The 14451-nt window shown below is 52.4% G+C and overlaps 1 protein-coding gene across 7 annotated transcripts in view; it reads left to right on the top strand.

The window, feature by feature from the left end:
* Nucleotides 1-227: 227 nt before the first annotated feature.
* Nucleotides 228-14451, top strand: part of Hdac7 (histone deacetylase 7) — a 44047-nt gene continuing 29823 nt past the window's right edge. For 3 of the 7 annotated variants that reach the window (XR_007213721.1, XM_048365672.1, XM_048365685.1), the window contains exon 1: nucleotides 676-871. Coding sequence is in view for 5 of the 7 variants with exons in the window: in XM_048365672.1 (XP_048221629.1) it covers nucleotides 853-871 (19 nt within the window). In the remaining 2 variants the exon portion in view is untranslated. Of the gene's footprint in view, nucleotides 359-673; nucleotides 872-12976; nucleotides 13762-14451 lie in introns of those variants that run through there. The other 4 variants (XM_048365703.1, XM_048365694.1, XM_048365730.1 and 1 more) reach the window with 4 other exon arrangements.

Here is a 14451-nt window from a genome sequence, read left to right on the forward strand (position 1 = left end):
TTAAAAAAGAAAACTTTCAAAATCCGCACTGCTCCCCCCCCACCCCCTTTATTCTTTTAATAGGAACAGGCTGCACCCTCCTGGTCCCCTCAGCAAGCACTCAGGGGGGGAGGGGGAGTATGTGCCAGTGGGGGAGGGCTGGGCAGTGATTCAAATCAGATCCTGGAACTTTCCTGAGGCGTGTGTGTGTGTGTGTGTGTGTGTGTGTATTGGGGGTGTCCATCGGGGATTCCTCGCATGGGACTCCACGAAGTGTGTCCCTTCTGTGGATGTAGGTATGGGCACGGGAGTAGCTGGGGGGCTGGAGGGGGGAGGAGATCCCTTTGCAAAGTGACTGTGTCCACGATCCTAGCTCCGGGTAAACATGGATGCACGCTCGCAGACGTGGTGTGAGGCAGGGTGCGTGCGCTCAGGTACCCGGGTTTCCGGGAATTGTGCACTGGTCGGAGCAGCCGCCAGGCGCGCGCGGTGGCCCGGACTTCGGGGTCCCGCGCGTTCCGGGTTCGGCGCTGCCTCCCCTGCCGGCTCATGGGGTGTGCAAGCCGGGGTGGCCGTGCGCAGCAGCGTCGGCAAGGCTGGGGTGCCGTGTCCCCGGGCCGCGAGGGCCTGCCCCTCCCTCCCCTCCCCCTTGGCCCGCTCTCCGACTCAGATAAAGCATTTCCTTCCATTGTCATCCTACCCGGCCGGCCGGGCTGCCAGGGCCCTCCCCCTCCCGGCCCCCTCCCTTCCTCTCGCCGTCTCAGTCTTGCTCTGCAGCCTCCGGCGACCAGTGGGGGGGGGGGTGTGAGGCCGGCGCCCCCAGCCCCCATATCCTGCCATGAGCCCTCCGATTTGAGGGCCCTGGCCCCCTGGATGCACAACCCCGGCGCTGGTGAGTACTGGGCGCCCCCCCCCGCCCCCCCACCCCGCCTCTCCGCCTTGCGCGCAGCGCCCAGCGCCGCCCGCCCAGGTTCCAGCTCGGGCTTGGGGCTCCCGCCAGCCCAGCGGGGGCTCCCGATCCTCTGTGCACCCCGCGATCGTGCTCGCTCCGCCCGGCGCTGCGGGGTTCTAGCTGGCTCCCAGCTCGGGCTGGTTCCGGGGCCGGAGGACTCGGGCCTTTCGCGGGTAGCCCACATCCGCCTGCCCTGGGGCAGCGACAGGCCCCGGAGAGAGGCGGTTGGAGGCCCCGGGCCGCTGGTGTTTGGGGTCGGGCGTTTCATCACGGCCCCCACCCCACCCCCACGGCTCCCCGCGAAGACAAGTAGGGGGGACCCGGGAGGCCGGGACGGCAGCCGTGGCCCGGGGAGGGGGCGGTGCTCCGGAGCGGAAGGTTTTGGAAGCGCCAGGGCAAAGGGCAGAACCCACTGAGTTGGGGCCGGGCTGGACATCGGCGCCCCATCCTGTAAAGCCCAGCTGGGCTCCGCTCAGGTTCTGAAGATTGGGATAACGCGGTTTCCTGGAGGGGTCCTGGGCTGGGATACAGCGCCTAGCATCGCCCCCACCCCCTTACCCTCATTCCACCCTTCAGGGTAAACAGACACCTGTGCCCAAGTGAGATGGGGACCGCAGTGCCCGTGGGGGTACGGCCCGCAGGCTGTGTGCGGAGGGGTGAGGAACTGGATGCCCCCTTTTACCCCTGGCCCAGGTCTTGGTGCTGGGGTGCATTTGGCAGCGAAACTGGGTTTCCAGGACCCATTTCCAGGGCCTGTAGGTTTGGATCAAGCTCTCTAGGGCCCGAGAGTCACCCAGTTTCCCTCTCCCTCTGCCTGCCTGTTTGGGTTTGACCTCAGCCAGCCGTTGCCACTCCTCATTCCTTGTCCTTGCTGGTGGCATGAGCAAAAGCCTCCTGCATCTGGACACAGGCGGTCTTGCTGTTAACCAGCCCTCCCTACACCACGACTTAAACATCTGCTGGAGGCCCAGCTCTGCCTGCCAGTTTCTAGAGTAAGAATGGAGCACTGATCCTCAGCCTGCGCCCCCCTTTGGGAGCTCAACATCTGGACTCAGCCATCAGTCCCTTTCTTAGACTTGCACCTGGACCTGTGGGGACCTTCCTCAAGGTCGCGCCCCTCCCCCCCACATTGGGCTCAAAGACTATGTATGCCTCAAGTTCCCACCCTCTAATGGGGCACTTGGGTGGCCCAGTTCTCCCCAGGGAAGGGGCTGCTAGGGTGCCAGATATACTCCCTTCTCATGCCAATCCTCTTTCTACTTCTACTTCCCAGGTCCTTCTCCATTGGGGGGTGGGGGTTACTGGGGCTTGAACTCAGGGCCTGGAAGCTGTCCCTAGCTTTTTTTTTTGCTCAAGGCTGGCATACTACCACTTGCGCCACAGACCCACTTACAGCCTTTTGCTGATTAATTGGAGATAAGTTTCACAGACTGTCCTTCCTAAGCTGCCTTCAAACCAGACCTCAGCCTCCTGAGTAGCTAGGATTAGAGGTATGAGCCATTGGCACCCAACTTCTTCCATTTCTGCAAACTGTGCCTTCACTCCTAATTGCTCAGCACCTTCTCTTCCCTCCCTGCACTGTTTCCTTGACACCCCTCCATCATTGAATATTAGGTTATTTTCTTCTCTGCTGTCACTGCTGATGGTAAACTGAGGCATACAACAGTTTCATTGTGTCCACCAAGTAAACCAGGACTGGACCCATTGAGACTTGTCAGCTGACTTTTTAGTCCCTTGATGTCCTCTCTGCCTAGCCAAGCCAGGGGTGCAGTCTAGCTCAGAGCTGCCTCTTGGTGTTACACTCGGAGGGGCTGGGTGGGAAGCGACATGTCAGTGGCCTGGTGAGTCCTCTTCTCCCTTAGCCCAATCTAGTGGATAACCATTTCCATGGTGACCAGGAGCTTGTGTTGGGATCCTGAGGCAGGGAAGGCTGCATTTCTAGCTGGTTGACTCCACTTTATGATTCTATTTCTTCATCTCTAAAATGGGGAGAAAATTCCTAGTTTACTTCTCAGAGCACAGAGGAGGAGGAACTGGTCACAAAGAAATGAGTCCAATGTTGGGGCTATGATGTCCCCCCCCACCCCAATTTGCGTTAGAGATAATGAATCTCAGCTTTAGTGCTTGCTGGCTTTTGGGCCAGGGACTTAGAACTTTCTGGATTCTAATATAAAAGTCCTTGGGCAAGTAAGAAGCTCTGTGGGATGGGATTGGGATTGAGGATCCTTTTTACTGCTGTCAGTATGCTCTCCCCAGGACCTGCAAGATAAATGCCTTCATAGCCCCATCTTCTCCTTGTCCTCTTTCTCCTGGCCTTTCCTTGAGGGCTGGTAGCTTTGAAACTGGCAGTGTCCTGAGAGAAGATGAGCTTATGCAAGGCTCAGGGTCACTCAGCCAACCAACGGATGCAAAAGGCCTTCTCCCTCTGCCAGTGCCCATTCTCCTGGCCCTGGCCCTGCCCCATCTGTTAGTCAGATGTGGGCTGGGGCCCAAAGTGGACTATATTTGAGTTGCTTGGGGCAGGCCTAGAGTAAGGCCTGGGGCTGGGGTAGGGCCTGTCCCCTTGGAGTCTCAGGCTCCTGGGATTGTGAGTTTGTGTATTTTGGATTTGTTCACTAGATGGGGCACTTCCTCTGGGGCAGGAAGCTTTGATTTCCTGTGGTAGGGGACTTGGTAGGGATTGGAGGTGGGGGCAGCTCTGGGCAATCCCTGATGTTATTTGTAACCACCAGAGAGAGTTTCTCCTTGAGGCTGCTTGCTTCCCCAACCCTAAGGAGGCAGGAAGGAAGGCGCTGGCCAGGAGTCCCTGGCGGAGGCTGGAGAAGGAGGCTGTGAGAGCTGCGAGGTGGGGGTGGGCAACACCACAGGAAACTCGGTCAGCAGGTGATCCTGCCGGGTATTGTGTTTCCTTATAATATTTTCCCCTGTTTCTGTGGTAACCATCCCTGGGGGGTCCTAGGTCTTAGGGCAGCAGGAAGGCCCTCCCCCCCTAGACAGCCCTTTCCTCAGAGGAATCCCTAGATCTAGCAACCCCCCCTAGCCCTTTGGGCTCTCCAGGACCAGGGCCTGGGAAACTAGGTGAGTGGCCTGAATGGGTACTAACCTGCAGGCTATCCCTCTGGGGTCTTGTAGGCAGGAAGGAGAGAGGGTGCTGGAGTTTCAGTTGCTGGCCTCAGCCTCTGGCTCCCCCTCATTCCATTTTTCCTCTGTGCCCTGCCAGCCTGGAGCGTGGGTACCATGTTGCCTGGGGCAAGAGGAAGAGAGGTAAGGATGGCAGAAGTGGAAGAAATGTGTTCTTCAGGTCATTTCCCAGAGACAAAGTAAATTCAGGATAATGTCTGTTGCTGTGGTCTCCGTGTGGGGTGTGCGTGGGCACTGGGTGTGCTGGGGGGGGGGGGTCTGTGTGCTTGCATTAGGCTGCGTTATATCTTGGTGGTGGTTCTGTAGCAATCTGTCCTCCATGTGGTAGCTCCATGTTGGCTGTTCTCTGGGCATGCCCACACATAATACAGATGTGTGTCAGCTGCGGTTGAGGGCTCTGTGTGGAGTATTGAGTTTATGGACATGTTTTGAAGGGTTGTGTACCTACTCAGCAATGGCTTTTTAAACAAATTTAAGTAGTTGTGCAAAGGGGTTTCACTTCAATATAACATTTATAAGTACAATGTATTTGATCAATGTCACCTGTTCTATCCTTCTCCTCCATCTTTCCCAATAACATTGTGTGTGTGTGTGTGTGTGTGTGTGTGTGTGTGTGTGAGAGAGAGAGGGGGGGGTTGGGGAGGGAGAGAGAGTACTGGGGTTTGAACTCAGGACCTCTGCTGTCCCTGAGCTTTTTTGCTCAAGGCTGGCACTCCAGCAGTTGAGTCACAGCTCTACTTTCAGGATTTTGGTGGCTAATTAGAGAGAGTGTCTCATAAACTTTTCTGCTCAGACTGGGTTTGAACCCTGACTCTCGGAGGATTTCAGGTGTGAGCCACTTGTGCCTGGCTAAGCAATGGCTTGAAAAGCATTATGTCATCCATGGTTCTTAAATGTCATTGCTTCGATCATTTGATTCAGTGTCAATGGGGAATATATTTAAACATCACTAGGCCCTATTCTAGATTACCTGTCAGAAGCTGTGGTATGGGGCTCCAGGACTCTGAATTTGTGTGTGTGTGTGTGTGTGTGTGTGTGTGTGTGTGTGTTACTGAGACTTGAACTTAGGCCTTCGTAGTCTTGCTTAGCTTTTTCGCTCAAGGTTGGTGCTCTGCCACTTGAGTCACACCTCTACTTCCAGCATTTTGCTGGTTAATTGGAAATGAGAGTACCTTAGATTTGTCTTCCTAGGTTGTTCTCAAACCCTGACCCTTGGATCTCAGCCTCCTGAGTAGCTAGAATTTCAGGTGTGAGCTATAGGTACTTGGCAGGACTCTAGATTGTAACATGCAGTTCAGATTATGATGGCTGGCAGCTCACACCTCTAATCCTACTGCTCAGGAGTCTGAGATCTGAGGATTTCAGTTCAAAACCAGTCAGGGCAGGAAAGTTGTAAGACTTTTTATTTCCAATAAACTATTTAGAAAAAGTCAGGAGTGACACTGTGGCTCAAGTGGTAGAGAGCTAGCCTTGAGCCAAAGGAACTCAGAGACAGAGCCCAGGCCCTGAGTTCAAGCCCTAGAACTGGCAAGTGGAAGAACCAAGACACAAAGTCCTCTAAAATCTGTTCTGGATTTCAAGCTCACTGGAGTATCCTGTGGGTGCCCGTGTCACACATCCATACTCAGGTGATGAAGAGAACCAGACGAGACTGGTATAGATGTCAGAGACCGTCTCTGACAGGGACCTGACTTTTCCTCTGAGGTCCCCATTTTCTTGGCCTTATTAATTGTATTTTATTATTTCATTTTTGGTGCCAGTACTGAAGCTTGAACTCAGTGCCTGGGCTTTCTTTCTTAGCTTTTTCCCTTAAGGCTGGCACTCTGCAAACTTGAGCCAAATCTTCACTCATGTCATTTTGGTAGTTAGTTGAAGGTATGAGTCTCTTGGACTTTTCTGTCCAGGCTGGCTTAATCTTCAGATCTCAGCCTCCTGAGTAGCTGGGATTACAGACATGAGCCACTGAAGCTAGGCACCTTGTTCTTAGTACGTCTGTCCTTCTTCCTCCTCTTGGGAGGAAATTTTGAGATGGTTGCACACCAGTCCTCAAAGGTCCATGTTGACAGGTAGGGAACTTCATTTCCTGAGCCGTCCATTCAGCAGATCACCCATTCATTAGATGCTTGCTGGGCCTTGCTATGTGTCAGGGACTGGGCAAAGATGCAAGGTGAACATGAAGGCACCTCTGACCTCAGGGAACTTCCACTCTTGTGGAGGAAACAAATAGGAACAAGTAAGCAAGTAAAGGAATGACTCTGTGTTGACTGGTTACACATTGTGATAAGCCCTACAAAGGAAATGAACCCCACACAGCAATAAAAGAAAACACAACAAGGTGAGACTTCCTTAGGCCGGGTGGCATGGGAGACCTGGGTGAGAAGGTGACATTGGCACCTTCTCTCACCTCCCCAGACGGGAAGGAAGCCCAGAGCGCCGCCTGAGCCAGGCATGGGAGCTGCCTGGATCCAGGTGAGAGATTTGGGTTGAGAGCATTGGCTGAGGATTAGATCTGGGTTGCCAGGTACAATCTCCTATCCTCAAACTGCCTGGGAGAGGGAGGAGAGAAGCAGGGAAAGCCGGACAGAGCCAGAATGGAGGCTAGTGCATTGCTTAGGTGCCCTGTGTTCATACTGAATTTTGGAAAGAAAACAGCCTCTCTCCTGGAGTCCCAAGCTCCACCCCATTCCTGACCAGCTTGCTTTTACATTCCTCTTACCTCATTCCCTCCCATCTTCTGGCCAGGGCAGCTCTTGTGCAAAACCCCCCGCTTTAGGGTCTAGCCTGGCTGGCTCCCTGGCCATTGGGGTTTATTTACCTGGCTCAGGGGATCACCAGGAAGAAGAGGGGTCAAAGCCTTAAAGAGGATCTGTGTCTAAGAGCTAGGGTGCGGCCCAGAGAGAAAGAGCTCAAGTGGGGAACCAAAGCTAGCAGGGCCCAGGATAGGAAAGCTCATGGAGGAGACTGAGTTCAGCTGGCTCTTTTACTGGGCTCTGTAGAGCCTCTCCTAGCTCTTGGCCCTGTTGCCCAAATTGGATAAATCTTTGAGATCAGAGGGCAGAGGGACTGGTTTAAGTCACCTGCTCTACAATGATTGGAAAGAAAAGCCCCTTGGGTCCACCTGCAGCCCTGACAAGGGGTTCCCTTGCATATCCACTGCTTGGGTTTCACATTCCTGCCCTTCAGATTCTCACCTCACCCTCCCCTGGATTTCTCTGGGTCCAGCAGTGGAAGATGTGTGTACCTTCCCTTAGAGACTAGAAGATTCGAGGATCCTCCAAGGAAATAAAGAGGAGAGCTCCCCTCCCTGCACTCCCTCCCCCTGCCAGGGGTTCCCCTGGGCCCGGTACCCTCTGGACCCTGGGCTAGCTTGCCTTTTCCAGAAGAGGAGGTGGCACCCACTGTCTCTCCTACCTGCAGTTGTCTCCTCAAGTTGCCTGAAGGGGTGGGGAAAGATGATAGAAGCATTAGGCCTGTGCCAGGGCGCCTGGTGGCTCACCCCTATAAATCCTAGCTCCTCAGGAGGATGGGATCTGAGGATCACACACAGAAGGCAGCCAAGGCAGGGAAGTCTGCGTGACTCTTTTTTTTTTTTTTTGCCAGTCCTGGGCCTTGGACTCAGGGCCTGAGCACTGTCCCTGGCTTCTTTTTGCTCAAGGCTAGCACTCTGCCACTTGAGACACAGCGCCACTTCTGGCCATTTTCTGTATATGTGGTGCTGGGGAATCGAACCCAGGGCCTCATGTATACAAGGCAAGCACTCTTGCCACTAGGCCATATCCCCAGCCCCTCTGCGTGACTCTAATCTCCAAGTAACCGGCAAAAACCCAGAAGTAGAGCTGTGGTTAAGTGGTAGAGCATCAGCCTTAAGTTCAAAGGCCAGGGGACAGTGCCCCGGCTCTGAGTTCAAGTTCCAGGACCTGCACCAAAAAAGAGGTGGGGGACGGGAAGGGAAAGAAAGAAAGAAAGGAAGGAACTCTAGGACCAGCCCCAGAAGCTGGGGTTGCATTCAGCTTAGCTCCCTGCTGAGCACCTGTGGCTCCACTCCAGCAGTATTTCTCCAGCCCGGGGAATCCTGGAATCCTGGTCCGCCTGCTCTCTCCAGCACCCTCTCCGCCCACTGCAGGGTGGCTGAGCAGGGCAGGTGGGACGGCAGGTACAGGTTTGGAAAGAAACTGAGGTGGGGGAATTCGGAGATTGGTTTGTAACCGTCTTGTTTTGTGTTACCCCCACAAACTTGCATGTCTGGGGCATCCGCTGTGCCCTCCCTGCCGTTCAGGTTGTAGACTGCTCTCAGAATGACTGATTAGTGGCACCAGGTTAGGGCATGGGGTGGGGTAGGGGTGAAGGGGGAGCCCCAGGCCAGAGGGGAGCTGGAGGGTTAAAAATAGCAGTAGCCGGGTTTCGGTTAGCAAATGTGGAGGCGGAGAGCTGGAGGCGGGGCTAGGCCGCCAGCGAGGCTGTGCTTCCCCCGGGTCCAGGCAGTGAGTCACCGGGCAGGGCTGGGGCTGCCACTGAGCGGGGTCAGCCCACCCATCCCACAGCCTGGGGCTGCGTAGGCCCCCAGGGGTCCACAACCAAAGGTGGTGTGACTCTTCCAGGCCTCTGGGCTGTCTTGGGACTTAGGCCAGCTCGAGGTTGTGTGATGAGATGGAAAACCTGGGTTTGAGTCCCAGCTGTCTGGCTGTGAAGCCTTGTGCAATCTTTCCAGGCTTTTTCTTTTTTGAATTTCTTTTTTGTTTTCTCATTTTGGGGTGAAACACTCTGTGGATCTTAAAACACCTCACAGATGTTAAATCTCACCTCAGACACCCATGGTGCTCATTTGCAAAGTCTGGCAAGAGGCTCTTCCTCTTCCAAGAGAGATCTGGAGCTTGAGGGCTCATGCCTGTAATCCTAGCTATTCAGGAGGCTGAGATCTGAGAATCAGGGTACAAACCCAGTCCTGGCAGAAAAGTCTGTGAGACTCCTTATCAACAGGTAACTAGCAAGAATCCAGAAGTGGAGAGATATGGCTCAAATAAGTGGTAGAGCACCGTCCTTGAGTGAAAAAGTCAAGTCAGGGTATTCAGAACCTTTTCTGAATTCAAACCCCTGTGCCAGACAGAGACAGAGAGACTGAGACTAAGACAGAGGGACTGAGAGACTTTTGCAAGCAACTGAAATGTGTCCTTGGGCCCCTTCTCTATGCCTCAGTTTCCTTTTTTCTGTCTAGAAAGATAGAACAATTACAGTTCCAATCTCTTGATGTTGCTCTGAAGTGAGAGCAGATAATGAGAGTATAGTTATCTCCATGCCTGGTAGGAGAGTACACACTGAATACTCATCCTTATTATTGATGTTATTGTTCATACTTTTGAAGGTCAGGAAGAGAGAATGTTGGAGATATAAGGAACAGAAACTGGGCCCAGCCCCAGTTCACAGGAAAAACCAGGCCAAATTCCCTGCTCCAGATTCCTCCACCCATGAAGACTGGGAACAGCACGAGTCTGTAGCCAGAAGGCACAGGGTGGACCCCTGCTTCTCTCCTTCACTCCCTTCCCAGTATGGCAGGGTGAGGGGGGACCCCAGGGCTGGAGGCCTACTGGCCCCCAGGAGGGATTGCCATGCCAGCCCTGGGAGGGGCTGGGACAGGCTGCCTCCGTGGTCCAGATGTGGGATACCTTGCCAGCATTTGCTCTGTGACCTTTCCTTTAGCCCCTCCCTGGCAGCTTTTAAGAGGCTGGAGAAGCTGAGGAGGGGTAGGCTGGTCAGTGATGTCAGCAGTGTGTATTCCCAGCACAGAGGCCCTGGAAGAGGCATGAGGCATTGCTTTCAGGAAATGATCATTATTCAGCCCACAGGCATTCATTAAGTAAGGCCTGACTTTATGCCTAGCCTGGGCTAGGCCCTCAGCCTGATTCACGAGAGGCTGAGGTGTCTAGGTTGTAGATAACGTGACACACGACCTCAGAGGCTATGGGGTCCAAGAACATGTGGGGGCCGTGAAAGCCCATGACCTAGCTTTCATAAGAACCTTCTGTCAGGGGTTGGGGATATGGCCTAGTGGCAAGAGTGCTTGCCTCATATACATGAGGCCCTGGGTTCAATTCCCCAGCACCACATATACAGAAAAACGGCCAGAAGTGGCGCTGTGGCTCAAGTGGCCGAGTACTAGCCTTGAGCAAAAAAAAAAAAAGAAGCCAGGGACAGTGCTCAGGCCCTGAGTCCAAGCCCCAGGACTGGCCAAAAAAACAAAAAAACAAAACAAAACAAAAAAGAACCTTCTATCACATCTTCACTTTACTCCCCTGGGTGGCACGATCAATGTGTATACATTTGTACAGGTGTATGCTGTTTCCTAGCAGAAACATTCTGGGTATAGGAAAGAATCAGATTAGCAGCAAGTATTTTTTTTGGTTTTTAATAAATAAATAAATCAAAGCTAGGTGCTGGTGGCTGATGTCTGTAATCCTAGCTACTCATGAGATATGAAGCTTGAGGTTCAAAGCCAGCCCAGGAAAGTCCACAAAACTCTTATCTCCAGTTAACTACCAAAAAGCCAGAAGTGGAGCTGTGGCTCAAGTAGTAGAGCACCAGCCCTGAGTGAAAAAGCCCAGGGACAGCACCCAGGCCCTGAGTTCAAGCCCCAGTATGGTCACAAGAAAGAAGAAAGGAGGAAAGAAAGAAGGGAGGAAGAAAGAAGAGAGAAAGGATGATGAGAGAAGGAGGGAGGAAGGAAGCAAGGAAGGAGGGCAGAAAGGTAGGAAGGAATGCAGACTGCAGGCAGAGAGAGATCACTGCTAGAGGTTCCACTTTGTGTGGCTTTTTAGTTTCTTTGTTTTGTTTTTGTTTTTTCTTTCCTGGTCATGAGGACTGAGTGCTGTCCCTAAGCTTTTTCACTCAAGGTTAGTGCTCTACCACCTTGAGCCACAGCACCACTTCTGGTTTTCTAGTTAATTGAAGATCAGAGTCTCACAAGACTTTCTTGCCCAGGCTGGCATTGAACTGCAATCCTCAGATCTCAGCCTCCTGAGTAGCTAAGATTATAGGTATGGTCTACTGTCACACTTTTTTTTTTGGACCAAAATGAGATTACACTACTCTTATGCTCCCCCCCCCCCCCCCACACACACACACTCAGCAGTCTCTACCTTCCAGGACAGAAAATGTTCATCTCATCCAGTCGCTGACTGGCCAGAAATTGTTCTTACAGTTGCTTTGTTTAAATTAGTACCCTGCACCATGTTGAATTCCATGTTGACCCTGTTGAATTCCATGAAGTTGGTGTGATGGCATCCTGGCAAGATTTCTGATCTGGAAAAATCTGTTGACTTAAGTGTAAAGGAGGTAGTCCTGGCTGTGGAAGGGAATCTAGTCACCTAGAGATGCTGTCCAATAGACTTCTGCTATCTTCCAAAAATAACAGGCAAAGGGATGGGGCAGGATGGATTGGGGACTTCTGGGAGTATTTACATTAATATTCATGTGGCATCTCAGAGTGCCAGCATTCCTAGCTTGTTGCTATTCACAGACTCATATCCAAATGCCAGTTTGATTGGTTTGCATTGAGTATTTCCTCCCACCACCCCAGGCCAAGGAGTAGTAGGCCTCTGCCTTTCTCTACCCCCCAGCCAGGGGTAAGCAGTGGCTGTCTCACTGTTTGTAGCCCCCTACAGCCTGCTCTGAAGGGAGGGACTTACTTCCCTTTGCCCCAGTGGATGTCTCCACCCCTTCTACCTGCGCAAGGCCCTCCTAGGAGTAATGGTTGGGAGTGAAGGAGAGGCCATCTCTTTCCTAGGAAATTTACTCCTGAGTACCACTTGGATCAGTGACTTGCTCTGGTTATGCAACTTGAATTTTCTACAGGGCTTGACAGTTTCCAGAGTCCTCACACAGCAAGGGCCTCTTCCAAGGCAGCCCTGGGAGGTTTGCAGTTTAGTTCGACCCTGCTGGAGGCAGTGTTCAGGAAACACAATGCAATGGTAAAACGCACATTGAAGAAGCAGAGAAAACCTAAGAGGAGAGAGGAAGCGTGGCAGTCTCCCGGTGACAAAAGGCATGCAAGGGACCCAGGCAGAGACCATGAACCCTGTTTTTATTTTTGTGATGGTTGATGTGCTTTGGAGGGAGCACAGCAGGTCTTGTGGGGACCCACTAATTCTGGGAGTCACATCCTTGGACGTCCTGTCCCCAGTGGCTCCTGGTGGCCCCATCTCGCCATCTACTAGCTGAGCGAGTTGTTCCTGCCAGCACACTGGTTATGAACTGAAGTTCTAGAGTTCCATCCATCCCTGGGACCTCAGGACGTGTGTGTGTGTGTGTGTGTGTGTGTGTGTGTGTGTGTGTGTGTGTGTGTGTGAGAGAGAGAGAGAGAGAGAGAGAGAGAGAGAGAGCGCATGTGTATACCAGTCCTCCAGTCCTGGGCTTGAACTCAGGGTCTGAGTGCTCACTCTTTGACCTTTTTCTTTCTTTCTTTCTTTTTTTTTGCTCAAGACTAGTGCTCTACCACTTGAGCCAGCGCTCCACTTCTGGCTTTTATTTTATTTATTTAGATATATTTTGTGCTTAATTAGAGATAAGAATTTTGTTTTTCTGCCTGGGCTGGCTTCGAACCACAGTCCTCAGATCTCAGCCTCTTGAGTAGCTAGGATTACAGGTGTGAGTTACCTGTTCCCAGAAATTTTTATTAAAATTATTGTTATATTATTTTGCAGTACTAGGAATGGAATCCAGTGGCTCATGTATATCAGACAAGTACTGTGACATGAACCTACTCTGCCAGCCCTCTGCAACTTCCTTATTTATTTTTATTTTTTGATGATGTACTCAGAGCCTACAGATCAAGGCTGGCGATATACCAGTTGAGCCACAGCTCCACCTCTGCCCTTTTGCTGGTTAATTGGAGATAAGAGTCTTTCTCTTCTGCCCAGGCTAGCTTCAAAGTGTGATCCTGTATCTCAGCTTCCTGAGTAACTAGATTACAGGTATAAGCAATGGGTACCTAGCTGCAACTTCTTAATCTAAGCCTTAGTTTACTGTTTTGTAAAATGAAGGTATCTACCCAATCAGGCTATTTATGAGGACCTTGTGAGATGGTTCAAGGAAGCAGCTAGTACCGTAGTCAGCACCCTACCTGCATTAACATACACTTGTTTGTCATTTACCAGTATTATCAACCAACAATTAGAATAATTTCATAGTTTGTAATATAACTTAGACATTTCCTGGCAATCTTGGGAATGGGCTGAGAAGCCTTTGGGTGGCACAGACTGGAGGAACCAAAAAAGGTACCTCTCCAGGCTCACCAGGAGCTGGACCCAGGCAAGTTGGGAGTGGGGTACCCGGGAGGCAGAGCCTAGAAGAAGAGGCCCAATCAGGAGAGCAAGGGAACGCATGTGACACCTCAGAGGAGAGAAGGAGCCGCCTGGAGAGGCAGCCCCAGCCTCTGGGTGGTGACTGCTTCCTGTTGGGTCAAGCGCTTGAGAAAGACTGGCTCTCACTGGCTGTTTAAGGAGGAGCTGCTGGTCGAAGTGGGGTGCTAGAGGACCAGAGAAGGAGAAGAGAGGGCAGCAGACACTCGCAGCCTAAAATTGTCATTTGGGCTTCCAAATCTTGTCCTGCTCAGGGTGTTTTTCCTTATGATAGAAAAGATTGTGATTAGACTTCATGGTGAACTTCCTGTCTGAGGTACTGGAACAGAGGAGTTGCGAGTGAATGTGAGTGGCTACAAAAGGAAGGGCAGTCTGGACTGGGGAACCCGCCCGCAGAGGCATTCCCTAGGTAGTCAGAATGGTGAAGAACTGAGCTGAGTTGTATGAGAGGCCACGGGGGTAGGAAGTGGATATAGGCATGCCAGGCTGCCTCCCGAGGAAATAGCCATGCCCTCCCTCCACAGTGGCCAAGGGTGGCCAGCAAGGCCCCAAGAGGTGGTGAGGCCTGCAGAATCCCTGTTTTTCTTTGCTAGAGGGCAGCCAAGCTCTCTCTTTGGCTCATGAACCTTAGCCACATGTAATCAGAATAAACAGCCCAGGGCATTTGTCCAGGGTCCAGCCAGGTTTCCATCCTGATGTGTGGAGCAGAAGATCTGGGGTAAGGGGATGCTTTCCCACCTCCCGCAGGGAGCCACCACTGGTTGCCATGGTTACGCCTACTTCCTGTTTGAGTCATCTCAAAAGGCTGAAGTGTGTGTGTGTGTGTGTGTGTGTGTGTGTGTGTGTGTGTGTTGGGGGGGGGGTGCTGGCTCCAGCTCAGGCCTCCACTGTGTAGGGGATGTTTACAACAGCCGCATGTGGGATTCCCAGAAAGAGACTCCAAACCGGACATCCTGCAGCTACAAAATACCCAGGTGTCAGGAGTTAAAAATAGCTGCCACAGGGCCCGAGCAGGCCAGGGGTGGCAGG

This window comes from Perognathus longimembris, chromosome 1 (assembly GCF_023159225.1).
Source record: "Perognathus longimembris pacificus isolate PPM17 chromosome 1, ASM2315922v1, whole genome shotgun sequence".
NCBI lineage: Eukaryota > Metazoa > Chordata > Mammalia > Rodentia > Heteromyidae > Perognathus > Perognathus longimembris.